This window comes from Mytilus galloprovincialis, chromosome 11 (assembly GCF_965363235.1).
Source record: "Mytilus galloprovincialis chromosome 11, xbMytGall1.hap1.1, whole genome shotgun sequence".
Taxonomy (NCBI): Eukaryota; Metazoa; Mollusca; class Bivalvia; order Mytilida; family Mytilidae; genus Mytilus; species Mytilus galloprovincialis.
Genome location: NC_134848.1, coordinates 84,866,937 through 84,892,704, shown reverse-complemented (window position 1 = coordinate 84,892,704; position 25,768 = coordinate 84,866,937). Strand labels below are relative to the sequence as shown.

General features: G+C 31.8%; 1 protein-coding gene across 1 annotated transcript in view; it reads right to left on the bottom strand.

Annotated features, from left to right (window-relative positions):
* LOC143052947 (uncharacterized) overlaps window positions 1-25,768 on the bottom strand; it is a 605,057-nt gene that overhangs the window by 350,399 nt on the left and 228,890 nt on the right. The window contains exons 7-8 of the mRNA XM_076226129.1: window positions 23,163-23,261; window positions 16,144-16,242 (exon numbers count right to left, since the gene is read on the bottom strand). Of these exons, the coding sequence (XP_076082244.1) occupies window positions 16,144-16,242; window positions 23,163-23,261 (198 nt within the window). The remainder of the gene's footprint in view (window positions 1-16,143; window positions 16,243-23,162; window positions 23,262-25,768) is intronic.

Here is a 25,768-nt window from a genome sequence, read left to right as displayed (position 1 = left end):
ATATAATTTATGCTTAATTAATATTATCGAATTTAGATGTTTACACAATAGTATTTAATTAATTTAGATATGAAATATACATTTGCATTTTGGCCTCCCTGACCAGGTTAACTTTAAAATATGGTAATACAAGTTAGTGTCCAATGAAATTATGTTTAGATAGCAAACAATAATAAACGTTGCCGCCTTTAAATGTGTGTGATGAACATCAAGATTGTTCGATGTATGATTGTTGTGAGTTGTTTCTGTTTGACAGCCCGTATATTTATATATATACCACACAAAAGATAAAAACGTGTTGAAATGGTTACAAACCTGTCTTTTCGATTTAACTTTTCCATTAAATTTAAAATGAAAAAATGAGTTGAAAAGCATCTGATGTTCCTTTGTCATTAATCAGCAAAAAATTGTCCGTTGAATTTAAAATAAAACAAATAGTTGAAAAGATTTTCTAGTTCCATGAGTTTAGAAGATCCTGATATCTTGACAGCAATAACAATAAAACACCATATACTAAATAGATACAAAATGTAAATATTTATTATGATTTTAAAGTTTGAAAATGTAATTGTGATTTGTATAACGATATTTTACAAAATCAGGTGAATTTCACATGAAAAAAATCATTATGGGATTTTCACCTGAAATTTACGTGAGTTTTACGATAGATTCATATGCAACTCGCATTAACTGATTTTACGTATAAACTTTAGATGAGATTTACGAGAATTTCACGTGAGATCCACATGAATTTAAATTCACATGAAATTGATGTTAGTGAAATTTGTCAGTTTAGTACCTACTTCAATATTCCAAATAGAGGTTTATGTAATTCTGAGTAACTTATAACATGTATATTGTACCCCACTTGTTCTTATCAACTTCTGCTGAACAATGACAGTCAGATATTTTAAAAAATCAGAAACAAAAATCACAAAATTAAATGCAATATGCCACATATGACTGAGATCCATTTATAGTTAAACAAACCGTATAAAATTACGCAATCAACAAATTACTTTCGCTACAACATTTTACAAAATGACTACACGTATTTGTTATAATTCAAAGATGATTTACATTAGTTTTAAAGAACTAATTGTATCAGAATCAGGAGTAAACACAACATATTCTCATCCAGAACACATCCGATTTTTGATAAAATCATTTTTTAAGAACACAAACTTGGTTATTTATTATGTGTATCGGATAAAATTTGATAAGCCAAATAAAATGACACCGGACATGTTCCTTATGTTAGTAAAAAACGGTAGCACGTATAATTTGGTAAGTCACATTCAAGAAACGGAACAGGATTGTAGTAACCCTATTAAGAGCATATGATAAATGCAAACAGTGTATATAAAAGCACACACGTCAGTTGTAACCAAAAAAGTATAGACAATTTTTTGTTGTAACACCACAATTATAAAAAATGAACATTAAGAAGGGAATACGAAAAAAGTAAATTAACAAAAATACTGAACTCCGAAGAAAATGTCCATAATTATATGGCACAATAAAAAACAGAAAATCATCAGACGAAGAACAACTGTCATATAGTCAATGAGATAGTAAAATAACAATGGTATACAACCAATTAACCCCAACTACCTTATCATTACTATTTTGAGCAATATAATAATGGAATAAAAACGAACTTTGATATCAATTATAGTTTTATTCGTTTTGGTCTTCTTCAAAAACTATCTTTTCTGCGTTAGTACATAAATGTCCTTTGCACTCAGAACAGGCGATTGTGCACTCTAGACCGTGTTTTCGACATGTACACCTACGTGTGTCACAATTTGTTTTGCACTTGCATCTTATTATGTTTAACAGTTTATCCAGAGCTGCTGGAAGGGTAGTTTTTATAGGTGTCAATCTGTCATTTGTTATTGACCAACCCCAGTCTAAAGGATTAAGATTTGTTTCTTCTGTCCACTCTATTATTTAGTAGAACACTCTCTTACAGTGTTGTTCTGCTGCAGCTGATGTTGGTGGTAGCGTTTGAACTTGTAGAAATGTAACTGAGTTCGACAGTACTTTGTTTGCAAATTTTCTGTAGCGAATGATGTCTAGACTTTCGTGCGGAACGCTACCATACAAATAAGCAATTATCTGCACACCACAATTGACAATGTTATTTACAGAGGAACACCTGCTAAGAAATGGTAATGCCAATTTACGAAGTTCTTCATTTTCGGACATCTTTTTGAGTACGGGACCTTTTCCAATACTATACAGACTTGAGGTCGTGTCACATCCTGTAACTGAGTGTATGAACGGAAGTAATTTGCTAACTTCTGGTCCCAACAACAGCTTAGTTTTTTGAATATCCCAAACTTTGTTCGAACTGAGTTTTCGATTGCTCTGATCAGATCTGTAAAAAAGTCCATGTGAACTAAGTGTACAATGAAATATAAGAAGAACTAGAACATCTGTGTCTTCCCCGATTTCTACTGTAGGGTGTGATATTGATTGATTGACACCTGTCTTTGCTATTAGAACATCAGCATCAGAATCTGCATGTTCTGTCTGAAAGTCGTTTTTTACTAAGGCATCATTTAGCATATTTATGAAATTTTGTTTATTTTCATTGTTAGTTAGAAAATTTTCTTTTTTACCTCTGAAAGGGGTCGTTGTTTTAAAAATGATTTAAGCTCCTTCCACTCCTTTTGTCCGGCGCATATGTACATGATCTTCTGTGCTAGGCCCTGATGTGTAGCCGTCAAATACGATAACTGCATTGTCGATCATATCGTCGTTTTATGTAATCCACATATTGTTGACAGATCTCTCCGTAAGTTGACCCTTTATTCCATGGTAGACGTTGAATTAAAGAACCTCCGTCAATGACATAATGTAGCTTAGAGTCAAGTTTTCTGTTTATAGCACAGTCTCCAATGTTCCATAAGGCATCACCTTATTTTGCCTTTTGAACTTGTCGCATTAGTCCTGACGGTTCGAAAAATGCCGCTGGAGTACTTGACAGTTCAAACTTGAAAACTTCAGAAATATCAGGAAAAATGTTCTTTGCCGCTGCAACAAGTCGTTGAAATAGCAACTGGGGGTCAACAACCACTTTTTCGCCATCAATCTTTATATTGGTTTTACTTGCTAAAGTTACCACCTGTTTGTTCTTTTTGAAAACAAAATCGTCTGCATAGTGATCCTCCATAGACTTTAATATTTCTTTTCCTATATCCACTGATCTTTCTACGTTAACTTTCTCATCAGCTAGTGTACCAGTTTCAATATTCCGTAAACTAATATCAGAACTGAAAGAATTTCTTTCCCCCAAAAATGACTTAAATTTTTTAACGTCTTTTTTGTGTTGATCTATCCTACTTTTCCAAAGTTCTTTGTGCTTCTCACTTGTATTATAGTTCACATCGGTAAGTTTCTGCATTGCTTCATTCATTTGTGAACATTGTGGCATTGATAACAGCCATAGACGTCTTTGCGATTCGGTCAAACCACGGCCTCTGGTCAGACCACCTGTTGTCTTTAAACTTCTCATAAAGGCTTGCTCTCTTACCAGATCAGCAGAAAAATCGACCCAAAAACGATCAGTTCGTCTGATAACATGGTGTCCTGTTTTGAATAAATTGTCTAAGGCAGGATGCGTTGCAGGCAGATTTTGCATTTGTTGTAAATAAATGTGAACACATTTTGCATATAGGTTGTGTCCTGAAGCAGCTAGATAAGGGAGCATCTGCTGGAGACTTTTCAAGTGTAAGTTCCAGTTTCCTGTCCTTTCAGCAGTGATCAATTGACGGAGAAGTTCAACCATATCCATATAATGGAACCAAAGGGAAGCAGTGCGGCAATTTTTCAAAGATTTTCTAAATAATCTGATGCGTTCAGATATAATATTTAAAGTTGGGTTGTCATTCAATGATTCGATCGAGATATTACTTTGTATGATACCTTCAAAAACTGTTATCAAGAAACAATGCTGACCATCCAGTACTTTTTATTGGCCAAACAGTCCTAGAGAGTAGACTTAATGATTCCGAATAACTGGTTGCGTTTACTTCGTTTAATTTCATGAATTTCAATGATGTGTGAGTTTCTTTATTCAGTTTATATGGTCTAATATCAATTTTTCCAATTTCTTTGAGTTCTTCTATGTTTACATCTGTTTTTGCTTTACAATTTGTTCTAATAAATCCTGGTGTGACGCTGACTATAATTCTCATGCCGTGAAAAGTACCATGACCATCGATAGTTCTTAGATTATGATCAACATTGTCTGCTATGTACTGAAGATTTCCTTCTTCTGTTACTTCCGGTATATCAGTTCCTTGGGACATTGCAGCATTCATTTCATACCTTTGTACTTCTGAATACGATGATGAGAATCCCATATTATACAGAGAGTCTATCAAAAATCTGGAACCGAAATGGTGATGCATTTGTACAGCAAGGCCTATTTATAAAGGTGCTATTAATGATCTTGGTATTGTAGCTTGAATTATTGTTTGGCCAATAGCAGACAGTTTCAGACTGATTACAGGTACTTATTAAACTATTCAGAAACAACCGTAAACTGTCAGGTAGGTAGTGTTCATTGCATTCCAAAGATTCAACATCGGAAACTGATGGATACTCAGTTTTTGTGCCAATTTTTGATTTGATGTCAGATTTTATTAGACTTGCTGCTGCTTTTATAATGTTCATTTTCTCTGATTCAGGGTCACTTGCATTTTTCTTCTGATGAAAATCATGAAGTATTGATGTTGCAGTTTTGCGGAGTGTAATAACATTTGGTTTCCCATTTATTTCTGTTATAATCACATCATCTCCAAAGTACTTTTGGATTTTTGATTTCATATGAACAGTCGAATAAGCTGCATATCCGCAGTAATCTTTCATGTTTTCTACTGACTCAATAACCGTAAGTTGTTCATCCTCGTTTTGTAGGAGATATTCAACAGTTTTCTGGAATGCAGCTTGTGTCTGTTGATGCTGGGGTCTGCCGGTTTTATTTTTGCTCTGCTTAGGTGTTCCGGATGGAATGCTTTTTCCTGTTCGAAAATTTACACTGCATCGCTGATGGTAAACTGCGTCTGCAGCATGCAAATCATGCACAAATACAATTCTGGTTAATACATGTGTAGCCCATTCATCGTTTAGCTCACGGCAGATTTTTTCTATATTGCTCTGGAAATCCTTTGTTCGGACTGGAAAAACATCAGTACCTTTCCTCTTATCCTTAACATCTGCAAACTGTCCACAGAAAAGACAGTTATCTCGATAGTTGAACTGTTCTTGTGATCTTAAAACCCGATTTTCAGTAGTCTTGTAATCTAGTTCTTTTTGTTTGACAGACTTAGCATTTGTGTAGTCCCTGCGACAATCCTGGTGTACTACGTCCCCAGATTTAGTAACTTTGGTATCATTTCGTAGCTTGCTGAACTCGTTAATATTTCGGGCTCCCTTTTCTCTTAATGTTACAGTTGCTCTTCCGTCATTTATGGATAATTTGCAAATAAAGCACCCTTCCATTGGTACCTGCAAAATAGAAAACTACTTAAAAAATAAGCTACAACAAAAGCTATCACACTTATGAAATAGTCATGAATACATATTCAAAGATATAGAGATAATTTGGGTGTTGATGTGTCATATGTTATACATGTTATACCACATTGTGTCGAATGCAACACTTCATTATTTTTAAGCCCAACACGTATATTTTGATTTACCTCATTAGGACTGCTTTATCACAAATATCTAAAGCCAACGTATATAAATACCCCAAAACGTGAGAAGTTATATAACCAAAAAGTACCTGAAATATTTTAATGTATCAGCAGTTTATCCGATAAAAAAGCATACAGTTGGGATGGATAACCCCTTAGTAAAGGTCTATACTTATATTTTTTGCAACAATTGTTATACTGTTTTAGAAATTTAAAAAGAAATATGCATTATGGATCGGACATGTGATATTACGTTTACGATTTATTTTCTGTCGGTTATGTTTTTTTTTTTGTCATTCATTTTCTAACAATTGTTCAACAGTTCCCGTATCGTAAGTTCTTCACTTTAAAGGAATTTTAATTTTCTTCCAAATCCAATAAGATTTTATTTTTATTTCTTACCTTTACTTAGTTTAAATTAGTTGGGATCATTTGTTTGGTACACACACTGGTTTGCTTTCTACTGAAATCTGTGGACATACTCTGCAAAGAATGAAACTAGTTTATTTACCTTATAAAGCGTAATAATGAAAGTAATTGTTCAGGATGAGAGGGTCTTTTCAAGTGTTGAAAAGACAAAAGTGGAACAAAATTGTGACAGACCATGGAAAACAATAAACGTTTATATTAAACAATGTGTACACATTTTCTGACAATATTTTATGCTATTTCGTTTGTTGATTACACATTCAAAGATAAATATAATTGTATGCAATAAATATAAATAAAAGGAGATTTGGATAAATTTCACACTTATCGCAGTCTTTTAACACCAGCCGGCTTAAATTTCAAAGTATAACTTTGTAAAGTTATTGTAAGTACAAAACATCGTAATAGTGCGTATATTAATTAATTTATGTTTATTGAACTAACGGCGTTCCATAGATTTTTTTTCTGCGACAAAGTAACGTTGTATAAAATCATTAAAAGATACTTTTTTCTTTCTCAATGTTTTTTATATGTTAAAATATAAGTGAAAATCAATACATAATTTGTCTTTCCTTAGGTTTTTTGTTGAAAAGATTGAACGGTCAATGTTTTCAATGAAACATTTGAGTCTGAGCGCTCACATACGAAAAATGTGTTAAATGACATCTTTTAAAACTTTTTTTTATGTCATTTTATAATGTTTCCACCTTAAAAATTATAATATACATTATTTCTTACCGTGAATTAAGATATATCCATATAATTAGTTGATATTCACAAAAATTAGAATTTGTTTGACAAGTCTGTTTGACCCTGAATGACGAGTTATCTCCCATAACACGTATGGCGCGCTGAAGCTGTGAAGATTTTACAAGGTATCATGTAAAAAACAAAAGGTGAAATTATAACACTTTCCCCTTTTCCGATTTTGTCCGATTTTTTCATGGTTCTTCTTTAGTAATGTGCAAATAAAAAAATACAAAATTAATTTCTGTTGCAATTACTTTGAGGTTATCCGCTATATTGACTGGACTAAATGTATATAATAGCACACACGTCAGTTGTAACAAAAAAGTAAAGACAATTGTTTAGTATAATGTATAATGTACAAATGATGTATATAATATTATTGTATCTTGATTCCTGTCGAGGAGACAAATCCTAATACAAATATAATCTATAGTTGTTTTTTTCTGTTTCCTTTTGGTATCTTGTGGAGAGTTGTCGCATTGACATTCATACCACATCTTCTTCTTTTTTTATATAATCTGACAAGTATTGATTTTTTAATTGTTTGACAAATACAACAAAAAATGTATTTTCATCAACAACTTATCACCAAATCATATCAGATGTTTACAAAAGAATAATATCAGTACACAAAGAAATACATGTATGAGTGGCCGTTCGTATCATTGTCGTGTGGATGCACTTGACTCCAATCGTTATTGACAAGTATTGTTAGTTTTCCTATCGAAGATAAGTGGTTGTCTCCGGGCACTTCGGATTCTTCAACCAAAAAAACTTTCTGACACGAAATATCCCAAAGGCGGTGCTAAAAAAGTGGCTTTCAAACACCAAAAATCAAATCAAATCAAATCGATTCATTTGCAGTATAAACATATCGTATTCATTTTTCATCGTGTAGTTGTATATTTTCAACGCGTGGTTTTTTTACTTTCAACTCGTTGGTTTTCACTTTCAACGAGTTGGTTCTAAAAACTAATGCGTTGCTTCGTCATTCATCAGTATGAATAACCAACCCGTTGGTTTTAAATTCTAAACCACTAGTTTTAGTCCATACCGTAGGGTTTGCACTTTGGTCAGCCGATCAATAACATTCTTACAAAATATTGTTTAAATATTGGTTATACTAATGACTTGACCGATGATAGGACAAATACAGAGCCGAACGAAAAATGCTCATATTTTCTTTTATATATCAAATGATTGATCTCAAATTAGATATATGATAAAATTCTGCCTATAACATACAGATATAAGCAAGCAAAACAAGGTTTTTTAAAACAATTCGAAAACGTCATCTGACAATGACATGATCGAACTGACCGGACAAACAAAAAATATGATTCTTACTTTTTTTTGTTTCTAAAAGGATTCATCTCAAATTTGAAAGATGATAAGATTTTAGGATTTAATAGAATGAAATTAAACGAATGAAGTATTTAAAATTGATGAAAACGTGACCTAACCAATGTTGACAATGACCTGACCGATTCAAAGTTTTGATGTCCTTGTTATTTTATTTTTAAAAGGTAAATTGATAAATGCTGGCCATTAATTCAAAAGGGAATTTTAAAAAGATTTGATCTAGCCGACGTTGACTGTGATCTGACTGTTATCACGACCAGGAACATGAATATTTACCTATCTATATAATATAGGATATGTTCAATTTCATAGAAACATTCAGAATGAAATAGTGTTTCAATTGTTCAAATTTTACAGACAATTCTAGTTATATCTTGTTATTGCTATTACATAACTAACTTCATCAAACAGTCATCAACAATAGACACCATGAAGGGAATTCAAAGTAACAAGGGTACATAATCAATCATTGAGATTTTGTATTCACAGAGAAAATCGACAGTTAGTGTTGTGTTAAGGGTGATAACAAAATAACAAGGGTACACAATCAGTCATTGATATCTTGTTTTCACAGAGGAAATCGACAGTTAGTGTTGTAATAAGGATGATAACAAAATAACAAGGGTACACAATCAATCATTGAGATTTTGTATTCACAGAAGAAATCGACAGTTAGTGTTGTAATAAGGGTGATAACAAAATAACAAGGGTACACAATGAATCATTGAGATTTTGTATTCACAGAGGAAATCGACAGTTAGTGTTGTAATAAGGGTGATAACAAAATACCAAGGGTACACAATCAATCATTGAGATATTGTATTCACAGAGGAAATCGACAGTTAGTGTTGCAATTAGGATGATAACAAAATAACAAGGGTTCACAATCAATCATTGAAATTTTCTATTCACAGAGGAAATCGACAGTTAGTGTTTGAGATTTTGTATTCTCAGACGAAATCGACAGTTAGTGTTGTAATAAGGGTGATAACAAAATAACAAGGGTACACAATCAATCATTGAGATTTTGTACTCATAGAGGAAATCACAAGTTAGTGTTGTCATAAGGGTGATAACAAAAAAACAAGGGTACACAGTCAATCATTGAGACTTTGTATTCACAGAGGAAATCGACAGTTAGTGTTGTAATAAGGGTGATAACAAAACAACAAGGGTACACAATCAATCATTGAGATTTCGTATTCACAGAGAAAATCGACAGTTAGTGTTGTAATAAGGGTGATAACAAAATACCAAGGGTACACAATCAATCATTGATATTTTGTATTCACAGAGGAAATCGACAGTTAGTGTTGTAATAAGTGTGATAACAAAATAACAAGGGTACACAATCAATCATTGAGATTTTGTATTCACAAAGGAAATCGACAGTTAGTGTTGTAATAAGGGTGATAACAAAATAACAAGGGTACACAATCATTGACATTTTGTATTCACAGAGGAAATCGACAGTTAGTGTTGTAATAAGGGTGATAACAAAATACCAAGGGTAATACAATCATTCATTGAGATTTTGTATTCACAGACGAAATCGACAGTTAGTGTTGTAATAAGGATGATAACAAAAAAACAAGATTACACAGTCAATCATTGAGACTTTGTATTCACAGAGGAAATCGACAGTTACTGATGTAATAAGGGTGATAACAAAATAACAAGGGTACAGAATCAATCATTGAAATTTTGTATTCACAGAAGAAATCGACAGTTAGTGTTGTAATAAGGGTGATAACAAAATAACAAGGGTACACAATCAATCATTGAGATTTTTTATTCACAGAGGAAATCGACAGTTAGTGTTGCAATAAGGGTGATAACAAAATAACAAGGGTACAGGATCAATCATTGAGATTTTGTATTCACAGAGGAAATCGACAGTTAGTGTTGTAATCATGGTAATAAGGGTGATGACAAAATACCAAGGGTACACAATCAATCATTGAAATATTGTATTCACAGAGGAAATCGACAGTTAGTGTTGCAATTAGGATGATAACAAAATAACAAGGGTTCACAATCAATCATTGAAATTTTGTATTCACAAAGGACATCGACAGTTAGTGTTGTAATAAGGGTGATAACAAAATAACAAGGGTACACAATCAATCATTGAGATTGTGTATTCACAGACGAAATCGACAGTTAGTGTTGTAATAAGGGTGATAACAAAATAACAAGGGTACACAATCAATCATTGAGATTTTATACTCATAGAGGAAATCGACAGTTAGTGTTGTAATAAGGATGATAACAAATTAACAAGGGTTCCAATCAATCATTGACATTTTGTATTCACAGGGGAAATCGACAGTTAGTGTTGTAATAAGGGTGATAACAAAATACCAAGGGTACACAATCATTCATTGAGATTTTGTATTCACAGACGAAATCGACAGTTAGTGGTGTAATAAGGATGATAACAGAAAAACAAGGGTACACAGTCAATCATTGAGACTTTGTATTCACGGAGGAAATCGACAGTTACTGATGTAATAAGGATGATAACAAAATAACAAGGGTTCACAATCAATCATTGAAATTTTGTATTCACAGAGGAAATCGACAGTTAGTGTTGTAATAAGTGTGATAACAAAATAACAAGGGTACACAATCAGTCATTGAGATTTTTTATTCACAGAGGAAATCGACAGTTAGTGTTGTAATAAGGGTGATAACAAAATAACAAGGGTACACAAACAATCATTGAGATTTTGTATTCACAGAGGAATTCGACAGTTAGTGTTGTAATAAGGGTGATAACAAAATAACAAGGGTACACAATCAATCATTCAGATTTTGTATTCACAGAGGAAATCGACAGTTAGTGTTGTAATAAGGGTGATAACAAAATAACAAGGGTACAGAATCAATCATTGAGATTTTTTATTCACAGAGGAAATCGACAGTTAGTGTTGTAATAAGGGTGATAACAAAATAACAAGGGTACACAATCATTGAGATTTTGTACTCACAGAGGAAATCGACAGTTAGTGTTGTAATAAGGATGATAACAAATTAACAAGGGTTCACAATCAATCATTGACATTTTGTATTCACAAGGGAAATCGACAGTTAGTGTTGTAATAAGGGTGATAACAAAATAACAAGGGTACACAATCAATCATTGAGATTTTGTATTCACAGAGGAAATCGACAGTTAGTGTTGTAATAAGGGTGATAACAAAATAACAAGGGTACAGAATCAATCATTGAGATTTTTTATTCACAGAGGAAATCGACAGTTAGTGGTGTAATAAAGGTGATAACACAATAACAAGGGTTCACAATCAATCATTGAGATTTTGTATTCATAAAGGAAATCGACAGTTAGTGTTGTAATAAGGGTGATAACAAAATAACAAGGGTACACAATCAATCATTGAGATTTTGTATTCACAGAGGAAACCGACAGTTAGTGTTGTAATAAGGATGATAACAAAATAACAAGGGTTCACAATCAATCATTGAGATTTTGTATTCACAGAGGAAATCCACAGTTAGTGTTGTTGTAAGGATGATAACAAAATAACAAGGGTACACAATCAATCATTGGGATGTTGTATTCACAGAGGAAATCGACAGTTAGTGTTGTAATAAGGGTGATAACAAAATAACAAGGGTACACAATCAATCATTTGGATGTTGTATTCACAGAGGAAATCGACAGTTAGTGTTGTAATAAGGGTGATAACAAAATAACAAGGGTACACAATCAATCATTGAGATTTTGTATTCACAGAGGAAACCGACAGTTAGTGTTGTAATAAGGATTATAATAAAATAACAAGGGTTCACAATCAATCATTGAGATGTTGTATTCACAGAGGAAATCGACAGTTAGTGTTGTAGTAAGGGTGATAACAAAATAACAAGGGTTCATAATCAATCATTGAGATTTTGTATTCACAAAGAAAACCGACAGTTAGTGTTGTAATTAGGGTGATAACAAAATAACAAGGGTACACAATCAATCATTGAGATCTTGTATTCACAGAGCAAATCGACAGTTAGTGTTGTAATAAGCTTGATAACAAAATAACAAGGGTACACAATCAATCATTGCGATTTTGTTTTCACAGAGGAAATCGACAGTTAGTGTTGTAATAAGGGTGATAACAAAATAACAAGGGTACACAATCAATCATTGAGATTTTGTATTCACAGAGGAAATCGACAGTAAGTGTTGTAATAAGAATGATAACAAAATAACAAGGGTACACAATCAAGCATTGAGGTTTTGTATTCACAGAGGAAATCGACAGTTAGTGTTGTAATAAGGGTGATAACAAAATAACAAGGGTACAGAATCAATCATTGAGATTTTTTATTCACAGAGGAAATCGACAGTTAGTGTTGTAATAAGGGTGATAACAAAATAACAAGGGTACACAATCATTGAGATTTTGTACTCACAGAGGAAATCGACAGTTAGTGTTGTAATAAGGATGATAACAAATTAACAAGGGTTCACAATCAATCATTGACATTTTGTATTCACAGAGGAAATCGACAGTTAGTGTTGTAATAAGGGTGATAACAAAATAACAAGGGTACACAATCAATCATTGAGATTTTGTATTCACAGAGGAAATCGACAGTTAGTGTTGTAATAAGGGTGATAACAAAATAACAAGGGTACACAATCAATCATTGAGATTTTGTATTCACAGAGGAATTCGACAGTTAGTGGTGTAATAAAGGTGATAACACAATAACAAGGGTTCACAATCAATCATTGAGATTTTGTATTCATAAAGGAAATCGACAGTTAGTGTTGTAATAAGGGTGATAACAAAATAACAAGGGTACACAATCAATCATTGAGATTTTGTATTCACAGAGGAAACCGACAGTTAGTGTTGTAATAAGGATGATAACAAAATAACAAGGGTTCACAATCAATCATTGAGATTTTGTATTCACAGAGGAAATCCACAAGTAGTGTTGTAGTAAGGATGATAACAAAATAACAAGGGTACACAATCAATCATTGGGATGTTGTATTCACAGAGGAAATCGACAGTTAGTGTTGTAATAAGGGTGATAACAAAATAACAAGGGTACACATTCAATCATTTGGATGTTGTATTCACAGAGGAAATCGACAGTTAGTGTTGTAATAAGGGTGATAACAAAATAACAAGGGTACACAATCAATCATTGAGATTTTGTATTCACAGAGGAAACCGACAGTTAGTGTTGTAATAAGGATTATAATAAAATAACAAGGGTTCACAATCACTCATTGAGATCTTGTATTCACAGAGGAAATCGACAGTTAGTGTTGTAATAAGGGTGATAACAAAATAACAAGGGTTCATAATCAATCATTGAGATTTTGTATTCACAAAGAAAACCGACAGTTAGTGTTGTAATTAGGGTGATAACAAAATAACAAGGGTACACAATCAATCATTGAGATCTTGTATTCACAGAGGAAATCGACAGTTAGTGTTGTAATAAGGTTGATAACAAAATAACAAGGGTACACAATCAATCATTGAGATTTTGTTTTCACAGAGGAAATCGACAGTTAGTGTTGTAATAAGGGTGAAAACAAAATAACAAGGGTACACAATCAATCATTGAGATTTTGTATTCACAGAGGAAATCGACAGTAAGTGTTGTAATAAGGATGATAACAAAATAACAAGGGTACACAATCAAGCATTAAGGTTTTGTATTCACAGAGGAAATCGACAGTTAGTGTTGTAATAAGGATGATAACAAAATAACAAGGGTACACAATCAAGCATTGAGATTTTATATTCACAGAGGAAATCGACAGTAAGTGTTGTAATAAGGGTGATAACAAAATAACAAGGGTACACAATCAAGCATTGAGATTTTGTATTCACAGAGCAAATCGACAGTTAGTGTTGTTATAAGGATGATAACAAAATAACAAGGGTACACAACCAATCATTGAGATTTTATATTCACAGAGGAAATCGACTGTTAGTGTTGTAATAAGGGTGATAACAAAATAACAAGGGTACACAATCAATCATTGAGATTTTGTACTCACAAAGGAAGTCAAACATGTCAAAGTAATGTTGTTATAATTTTCAAATTTAAAATTCTGTAGCATAATTCAATCTTTAGATTTAAAGATCGCAAGAGAAAACTACGTCAATTTAAAAAAAAGGTAAAAAAAACCTATTTCATAGACATTATTTTATCTATGGAAATAGCTTTACGGTAATGCATGTAAACGATTGTCAAACCTTTTAACAAGCGAAAAATTTAAATCGAATAAAAATATCCTGCACAGGTCTCGGGCATACTTCAAGTAGTCTGCTCATATATATTTTCTATGTTTATGAAAGTATTCAAAGTTATCTAATTTTAAAAGAAATTCTGCTTAGACTCGAGTATACATCAGGTATAATCAGCAAATATAGTTTTATTTTTATTTTGATGTAAATATTTAAACCTTCCACTGTATCCTACACATGACTCGGGCATACCTCATGTAAAGTCCGCAAACATATATATAGTTATTTACATTCATGTAAATATTTAAAACATCTACGGTATCCTACACATGGGTCGGGCATACCTCAGCTATAGTCTGCAAACATAGTTATTTACTTTGATTTAAGACAATAACAATCAAAACCAAGGAGTAAACAAAGACTCACAAAACCAAAGGACATTTACATCAACAGTTATAAATAATCATTAAGAAACAACACGAACTCCACTAAAAACCGGGAGTGAAATCAGGTGTTGCAGAAGGGTAAGAATTTTCTGCACCGTATACGGCACCCGTCGTGTTATTTCATTGTTCAGTGCGGTAATGATGGAAGGTTATTATGACTGATGCAGAATATCAGATATGATTTTTGACACACTTTTGTCATAATGGACAATCAGCTCATGATGGCGACCGCAAAATTTCTTGAGTGATGACCTTAATTTGATTGATTCATCATTATTAAAACAACAACAATATCCTACAAAATTTTGGTTTTCAATTTCAACGGGTTGGTTTTCTTGCTGCATATGTGAATCGCAATTCACGAGAAATTCACATGAACATTTAAGCTTTCGTTTCCTGTATAAGGTCGTTTGAGTTGAATCTCACCTGAAAACTGTCAGACGAATTTGAAAATTTGTATGTTGTATTTTTTATGATTTTTATTAAATTAGAACATATATTTGAAGTACGATGTTCACGTGAAATTCTTTAAATTCAAGAGAAACTGATGTCAGTAAAATTTGCCAGGACAAAACCTACTTCAATATAACAAGTAAATGTTTAGATAATAGTGAGTTATTGAGAATGTACCACAACTTGTTCTTATCAACTTCTAAACAATGACAATCAGATATTGTAAAAAATCAGACAAAAATATCACAGAACTAAATCAAATATGCCTCATATGACTGAGATTCGTTGATTGAAAACAAAGTGTATGAACTAACCCAATCAATAACTTCCTTTCGCTACAACATTTTACAGAATGATTAAATATGTTTGCTTTAATTCAAAATGATTTAAATTATTTCTAAAGAATTTCATGAATTAATAGTATCTGAATAAGGAGTTACCACAACATATTGTCATGCAACACATATCAATTTTTGATAACATTATTATTGTAAGAAACAAACTTGGTGATTAATCATGTTATATCGGATAAAATTTGACAATCATATAAAATGACACATGTGGCTACGGTCTGGTTGATTATGTTAGTACAAACTCTGTCACAAGTATAACTTGGATGGTCACATTCTAGAAAAGGGAACAAGATAATGTGTATAACTGTATTAGGAATATATTAAAGTTGTCTGATTTACAACATGTTTTTGTATTTATGCACAGTAAAGATGAGAAGGATCAAATAAAAATCATAATTACATTGTCCCTTGCATCTCTTTCACAGCTCACTAAGATCAGGTATTGGACTATATCTAATTTCCCTTTCTCGGCAGCTAAACATAATGGTGTACGTCCAAGCTGTAATATCAACACATATAACAGACATTATAACTTCAGTCGTAGACGGGATGGAATAAATATGAAAAACATATATAACATACAAATCCGTTGACAACATACAAACAGAAGGAATACTTTTTTAACTTACTTTTTTTGAGATAGCAGAATTATATTTATTCAATACATTTCGAAATACTGGTGAAAGACTGATTTTTTCTAAGATGAGATATACTCAAATACAAACAAAATCTAACAATAAAGCAAAAAGCTGTTGGTCTAAAAAAATATTGTTCCCTTAAATCTGTTTTAACAATAGTAATTTAGGAAACAGATTGATGCATAAATATATTGTAATTTTATACATGTTATACTTCATAATCAAATATTTTTTCCATTAAAGTAGTTGACTAAGTATGTCAACGAAACGTGTTCTTATCAGCATATTTAAACAGATGATAACGAAACAAGCATGTACAATATGTATTAATTCGTTCCTTGTCTGTATATTATATATAAACAACATATACCCATCATCAGCACTATTCTATTAAATACAATTGTGCTACAGAAATATATAGATATACTAAAGAGATATAGGAAAATGTGGTGTGAGTGCCATTGAGAAAACTTTCTATCTAAAAACCAACATATGAAAGTAAATCATTACAGGTGAATGCACGGCCTTCAACACGGAGCCTTGGCCCACACTGAACAAAAAGCTAGAAAGGGTCCCAAAATTACTAGTGTAAAACCCTTTAAACGGGAAAACTAACGATCTAATCAATATAAAAACGAGAAACGAAATCACGTATGAACTATATAAACAGACAGCAACTACTGTACATCAGATTCCTGAACATTTTTCAGTGAACAGGGAATTGATTCGAAGTCAGTGTAAAGTTCCTTCAAAACGGTCAGTTAAAAAAAATGGAAAACGAAAATTAATCAATAGACTTTGAAAAATCACAGAAACAATATAATCTAGCTTTATATAGTTCTATAAGTCTCAGATGTTATTTACTCGTGTTGTCAAATCCTACACTTTTGCCTAACCGGTTACTCGAATAATCGTTCGACCGATTAACCGGTTAACCGGTAGTTAAAGTTGATGTTTAAAAGTTTTTTCAATAGTACCCTACACATAGATGTAAGAAGATGTGGTATGAGTGTCAATGTGAATACCTTTCATTCAAGTCATACATTTACGTTTTTATAATACCATGAATTGAAGTTTTTCCGTTGGTATTATAAGGCTTGTCTGTGAAGATTCCTGGCTAGGTTTGATTTTTAATCAAATACACGGTATCAACTATGGCGTTTGTACTAACTTCAGATTGAATTTTTTTTTAAAAATCGTGATCTCGTAGATTTGAATAATGTGTGAAACCGATGATTCTTTCATTTTCACTCGTTGTTTCCGAAAATAATTGGAAGTATTTTAATTTTAATTGATTTATCCATTCATTAAGTATATATTGATAACATTCACGTTGGTTTGTTTTTTTAATAGTCTTTGAGTTAGCTTTTCGTTTAAAATATGACAAAGACTTGCACGACGGAGATTGCACATTCAGATGTAGGTCTACACCATATTAGATCAAAATTGAAATATTGAAGTAAATCGCAAAATCTAATCGTATTACTGATTTAAAGTTACTGTTAAAAAAACATGTAACTAATTATGTTTCCTTAATAAATTGCCCCGAGCTGAGAGACGACTTCTAATTAATTTTATATTTTTTTTACAGTGGTTAACAAAGACATGTACAGTAAGTTAAGCATGTTAGAAAGAACTATGAATACTATGAGTATATTTCATTTGATTTCCCCCCGCAATTTTGTAAAGCTACATACACTCTGATGGAAGTTCTTATCATACCTTTTCTTTTTATCAATTTTAATCCTACTTTAAAAAAATGCGAATATTCTAAAGTTAGAATCATTTCAAATATAAATATTCAGAAATCTTAAAATGCTATGAAAATGAATGATGCTAATGGATCATTACATTAGTTAGTCCCCTTCATACATTAAGTGCTGATACAAATTATAGGTAAAACAGGTAAGAAGATTTAAAATAAAACATAATGTTTTTGTCCTGTGCAACAAGATCTTGAGATGATATTAAATAAACAAGACCATAAGTTGCCAATATATATTGATTTATATTCCACTGAATTATTACGGTAAGAATTTTTTTTAACTATAAATGTAATGTTCGAAATTATGAAAGATTTGCTAGTTCCATGAGTTTTAAATAACCTGATATCTTGACAGCAATAGCAATAAAATCACCACATACTAAATAGATACAAAATGTAAATATTTATGTTTTAGTATGACAGTTAGTTTAAACATATTTATTCATCATCAATACAAATATATCATCATACAAAATACACAATAATAATAGGATTCGGAAACAAGCAATATATAGCTTATACTAATCCGTTTCCTTGAAATACCAACTCAAGTAAACTATTACATAAATATAGCATGCAATGTTACTATGATATGGAACAAGTATAAACTAAGTAACTATATAACAAAAAAGAAAGGAGAAAAAAAATCATTTTAAAATAATGAAAATAAATAGAACAAAAGAAGAAAAAAAAGTAAAAAAAAGAAAAAAGAAAACTACACCGAAATACTACACACATGTTTAGATGAAATGCAACTTAGTGAGAATAGTGAATAACAATTAAACTTGTAAATCTCTTGCACTTTAGTAGGAATTTTTGTACTTTTCCAAAAATATCTTTATTTTGGTATAAATTTAGAGCTTGTGACCCAAATAAAAGTAAATTCGTGTTTAGTGTGACTGGATAATTAATTGAGAAAATAATGTCATTACGCAATTCGTCATATTTTTTACAATGCAATAAGAAATGAGCTGTAGACTCGATCAAACCACACGAGCAGTTTGAAGAATCTACTAGATTTCGCTTGAACAAATGTTCATTTAGAGAACTACTATTCATCCTTAATCTGGCATGTAATACTTGACCCATTCTTGTTCCAGTGTAGTAAAAATTTGGGCATTTATTATTTGGGTTTTTTATACGACTTTTAAAAATGCTTAAAGACGTAGAATTTCTCGTTTGGTCTGGTAACTTATTCCACAATTTAATAGACGAAGGAAGGAAATAATCGGAGTATAGATTGGTTCTTGTACGAATTTCCGAAGTATTTTGAGTCTGACGAGTGAAATGGTTATGTAAATTAACTATTTGATTTGGTACCAAGTTTTGTAAATAATATGGAGTTTCCTTATTCACCATTTTATAAAACATAGTGAGCTTGTGTTTTTCCCTTCTTTCTGAAAGTGTTTCCCAACCCGTTTCCTTATAAAGCATCTGTATCGAAGTTAATTTATTCCCACCTGTTACAATTCTCATAGCTTCAATTTGAACATTTTCCACTTTATTTATCAAGTATTGTGTTTGATTATCCCAAATGACATCCCCGTACTCTAATATTGGTCGAATGTATGAAAAATACATTTTTTCTAAAGTGAACCTATTCAGTACAAAACGCATCTTCCTAGGGATATTTATTCTATTGTATGCACGTTTAACTATATATTCAATGTGAATATTCCATAGTCCATTATTTGAAAAAAATAATACCTAAATGTTTATGAGTAGAAACTTCTTGAAGATCAGTGTCATTCATTTTTAAGATCGGATGACTAGGTTTTATTGATTTTCTTGAAATAATCATGGTTTCTGTTTTTTGTGAGTTAAAGTTTACAAGCCACTTAGAGGACCACATATGAATTTTTTTCAGATCTCCATTAAGAATTTCAGCAGTATTTTCAGGGGTGTCTACTGTCAAATAAATACTAGTGTCGTCTGCAAATAATTTGATAGTAGCTTTAATATCAGATACTATATCATTAATAAAGATAAGAAAAAGTAGCGGACCTAAAATTGAGCCCTGTGGGACACCTGCATTTATCTGTTTCCATGTTGAATTGCTTCCATTTAAGACCACCCGTTGACTCCTCTCAGATAGATAATCACAAAACCAATTAAGTAAATTTCCAGTTTTGATAATAGCCCTTTATGCCAAACCCGATCAAAAGCTTTGCTGATGTCACAAAAAACCACCCTAATCTCTTTTCCGTTATCTAAAGCTCTCCCAAAGTAGTTAGAAATATCTTTAAGTTGATTTATTGCAGAATCGCCTTTTGTAAAACCCGATTGATTAGGGGTGATTATCCTATTTTCAATAAGAAAGTTGTGTACATGTTTATAGACACATCGCTCCATGCACTTAACAGCGAGATTGGTCTGTAATTGTTTACTTCATTACAATTATTACTCTTAAAAACAGGAGTTACATTTGCTTTTTTCCAATCTGCCGGAAATATAGCTTTAGATAAAGATAAATTAAATAGTTTACAAAGTGGAAATTTTAGCTGTGATACAGCCTCTTTTAATAAAGTTGGACTTATCAAGTCTGGACCTGAGGCCTTATTTGGATTTACAATCTTTAAAACATCTTCGACCTCACTATCTTTAAGTGTAATGTCACTTAGTGTATAGTCTGGAACGGTTAAGTCAGGAATAACAGCTTCGGTATCATCTATGTCTGTCTGCATGGCAAAAAAGTTATTAAATTCATTCGCTTTATCGATATCATTAAAAATCAAGTTATCATTCTTAAGCAGGCGAGGAATACCCGAGTGAGTTGGTTTGATATCAGAAATTTGGTTACAAGTTCTTGCAGATAGGTTACTATTTGACAATTTTTGTATAAGATTATTTTGATATTGTTCGCGAGCTTGTCTTATTGAAGTGGTCACTTTATTTCTATTTTGTCTAAATTTATTCCAATCGGCGGGTCGGTTAAACCGCTTAGCTTTCGAGTGTAAACGGTTTTTCTTTCTTATGAGTTTTCTTAAATCGTTATTTAACCAAGCAGGGTCAGATTTACGAATAGTTACGATTCTATTGGGTATGGAAATTTCAGCTGCATCAAGGATACGATTTGAAATTTCTGAATTAATTTTATCAACATCATTTAGAGCAAATATTCTATCCCAGTTGGTTTTGGTCAATCTGCGTCTATATTCATCAAAATCATCTTGCTTATATAACCATATTTTTCTTTTAAAAGACAAACAAGCAGGTTTTTGTGCATTAATAAACCCCATAACTGGACAGTGATATCTTATTTGGTCTAAAAGTGGTGGCCCGACTCCACAATACGGTACATGACAGTTTTGCACTATTCCACTAATGCACACCAATAAAGCTTCGACACAGAAGAAGTTTTGATTTATACCACATGTTAATATCATTTAACAAGAGTAAAACAAAAGCTGTTCAATAAACATGTATGGGGAAAATTCAATGTTTTAACATGTGTCTTTATTGGACGTAATAACACAAAACGACAGTTCTAATGTGTATCAATGTATATCAGGTTAGGGAAAAAAAATTGACAATGAATGCATTGGGATAAGTGCTTTATATATTAAAGGTGCCATTGATAAAAGGGTCTTTAATTACCATCTTTCTCCCGCAATGGACCACAGGAGCTCCTATTATTAAAGTTTGCTTTATGCCGGAAATCTAAGCCACTCGACTGATCTGCATTCTACATTTTGTTTATAACAGACAATGCAGAACGCATACCAGTCGGTTGATACATATACATATAGCCTCAAAAACACGAACCTCTGCACGATTTACTTTATTAGAGATCAGGGCATGATCTGAGGTTATACATTTTTAGTTGCATTGGAATCAAGAACATACTGTTAATTCAGAAAGGTTTTCATTGTTTTAATAATAGAGAACATTTCTAAAAGGGCAATAATTAAACCGGAATATTTGTACATTTTTCCACGATCACAAAAATAGATGAATTCAATAATATCTAAATTTTAAGATAAACTTGAATAGTAAATATTCAACGGTTATCATTTGTAGGATTCAACACATTATCTTGAGGAGCTGAATCCATGTATTAAATATAGAAGGTCGAAAGGCATGAAAGGTTACAAGGCTGTATTCTAACATCAAAATGTTGCAATCAAATCTATAATATTAGTTCAGTTTGTCGAAATATAGCTTTTTACATATCTTATAACATTTATAATATTAAAGATTTTTCAGCATTTGGTTACCTTCTGTAACTTAAAATTGTTTAGAGAGATACTACCATTTAATCTTTAATTTTTCATAAAACATGGGCATTTTTGTTTTGGTGATACATATTTAAAGTGATACACAATAGTCTTTTCCTATAAATTACAATAAACATTTGCCGTTTGATCTGTTACATTGAGTTTCACTCAAAAAATGGAAATCACAAATAATTGCAAAATATTTAATATATATACGTACTCAGTATATCATAGTCATTTGGTAGAAAGAAATTTCTGATTAAGTTATTTTTTTCCCTTTAACACTACTGCCTACTGATCTATGACATTGCCTCATTTATAGGAGTTTCTTGTAATTTAATTCTAAATTCCATTTTAAACCGGCGTAAATCATGAAACAAAAAACGTTGATGACGGCATATCACATGACAAAATTGTGTATCAGCCAATCTGAAGAAGCGTCACATACCAAATGAAATTATTGTCAATTAAACAGGTCTGTCCAATACAAAGATTATGTGCTAGTCCAGCATTAAGAGGATTATAATCCAAGTAACGTATGACTGCCAAAAATATGTATTTTCAAAAATAGACAAGACCTGTACTGTCTTTTTTTTTTTTCTTTTTCCATGACAAGATTAAATGAGACCTCATATATTCAATACACCATCAAGTTTGTGCATTTCTGATAATGTGTTAAATAAAGGCAACAGTAGTATACCGCTGTTCAAACTCATAAATCCATGGACAAAAAACAAAATCGGGGTAACAAACTAAAACTAAATCATACATAAGTGTGTTTGTTTAGACTATATCATACCTTTGTTCTGACTTCTACGTTACAGCCTACAGAAACAAGGTATTGGACTGTATCCAGATGTCCATAGAAGACTGATATCAATAATGGTGTATATGAATCCTGTAATATAAACATTATTAACCAACTAAGTACATTATAACCAAATGACTGTTTATAAAAAAATACATAGTTTCTGTAATAGCCCTGTGTTTCTGTAATGGCCCTGTTTTTGTCTGTAATGGCCCTGTTTTTCTGTAATGGTCCTGTTTTTCTGTAATGGTCCTGTATCAATGCCCAGTTTGTCTGTATTAAGCATAGTTAGGGTTTTTAATAAAGTTAATAAAATTAAGTTGTAAAGATTATAATACCTTTTTGTATATTATTTTATTTAGTAACCAGCAACCAATATTAAAGAACCATATAAAGGGATCACTGTTTATCCTGTTTTTCAACATATAACTTCTTTCAACTAAATATCTTGGACATTTGGTATATTTAAAAGCTTTATCATGGTGAAGTACAAATATGTTTTTTTTTAAACTAAACTGTCATTAAAAGATTAAAAGGGCAGCAACACACACACTTTTGTTCAGTTGGTTAATAAATGTATTAAGGAATGGGTGTTTTTACAATGGGCCTGTTATATGTCCTCGGTCATTAATATGGGCCTCGGATGTCTGTAATGGCACTCGGCGTTGCCTCGGGCCATTACAGACTTCCTCGGCCATTATTACAGACCTTGGACATATAACAGGGCCATTATAAAAACAATTATTCATTAAGACTATAATAGTCGATACAAAAATGTGCGATTTGGTAGACAATATATAAAATTTTAGCTAAGGACAGTTTCCCCAGAAGGCATAAATAAAAAAAAAACATAAAATCTGTCACTCATTTTTCTGTAATCACTTGTTTCCAGTAATTCCGGCTTACATACTGGCTTTACAGTTTGAAGATTTTTTTCAAAATACCAGTTTAAAAAACAGGGCTCCATTAATTTGGGATGGATGTATAAGTACGTAGCCACGTTTAATTATTTGACCTTATTAGATACAACTTATTTTTCTAATCATTATTAAACTGCTATTTGTTTGGGAGAATTAAATATGTAGTTTCTGTTGCAATTGCCCTACCGTTGTCAAATTTGAAAAATGATACCACCTAAGATCGGTTTGATTTTTTTGATTTTCTTAGGACTGCCATCCATCCAGTTATAACATCTAAACTGTCACAACCTTTGGAAATTTAGAGTTGTGCCAGTTCACATCGCAAATAACTATTTTATATGGCATATCTTTGTACTTTTTGCGCAGTGTTTGGAAATTTAAAAATTGTACCAGCGTCTGTGTTGTCCGCTTAAATTGTATAAACTTTCAAGATTTTGATATTGTTTTAATTTGAATATATTGACCGGATTCATTTGACATCGTGCTATTACCGAAGAAGGATATATGTTGTCCAAAATATCTAATATTTGTTCATTTTATAGTTCTTTAATGGTGATGCTGTACTTTTTCTGACTTTTTATATATTATTTTTTGTAGTGTACAGAATCATATTACATCATCTATCGCGTTGTAAGATTAATCGTTGACTATTTATTCAGTCATTTTAAGATGTGCTATATAGATATTTATATAAACCTAGACAAAAGTATTGTCTTGTTTTCATTACCGACATTATATGAAAAGTGTATTTTTTTTCAGCAAACTAAACATCTGACACAGAAAATGTCTGTTAAACTTAGCATTTCAAACAGTTCTGAATGATTTAATGCATAACAAACATATGCATTTAATGCAAAACTAATGTTTTGGAAAAATAAGTCCTGCAAAATTTGCATTTTTTTGTAAAAAACGAGAAAAACTATTTCAGTGCAGCTGTTATGTCCTACTAATGTAGCCTTTACATTGGATGAAAAGTAAGTTAATACCATGAATTCAATTTTAAAAGATAAAAAGATTAAATACCAAATTATACACATTCTACATTTATTTCAATACTTTTTCCAGGTGTATATATTCGAAATAAATGTACAACACTATCATATTGTAGCGGGCATGTGCTTGAAATGCTTCGATCCAAGAGTTTTTACTCAAATTTTATGAGAAGTTTGTAAATTACAAAGTCAGTATGACAAGCTATGAGCTGGTCAGTATAATATAGGGATTTGTTAAAAGTCACGTAAATAAGTTTCTATCTTTTATTCATTTCAAGAATCATATATTTTCATTTATATTCCAGATATGACAACAATTTTAACTAGTAATATACTTAAAGTATAGACTTAGATGATATGACAAGAATCTATTCAGTATAATACATGTACTAATTTATCTCTACACTCAAGAGATATTTACTAACTTATCTCTAAGTAAGAATCCCCTTCCCTTTCATGAATGTGACCTACCGAATTAGACTATTTACCGGATTTGTAATCACATAAGCAACACGACGGGTGCCACATGTGGAGCAGGATCTGCATACCCTTCCGGAGCACATGAGATCACCCCTAGTTTTTGGTGGGGTTCGTGTTGTTTATTCTTTAGTTTTCTATGTTGTGTCATGTGTACTATTGTTTTTCTGTTTGTCTTTTTCATTTATAGCCATGGCGTTGTCAGTTT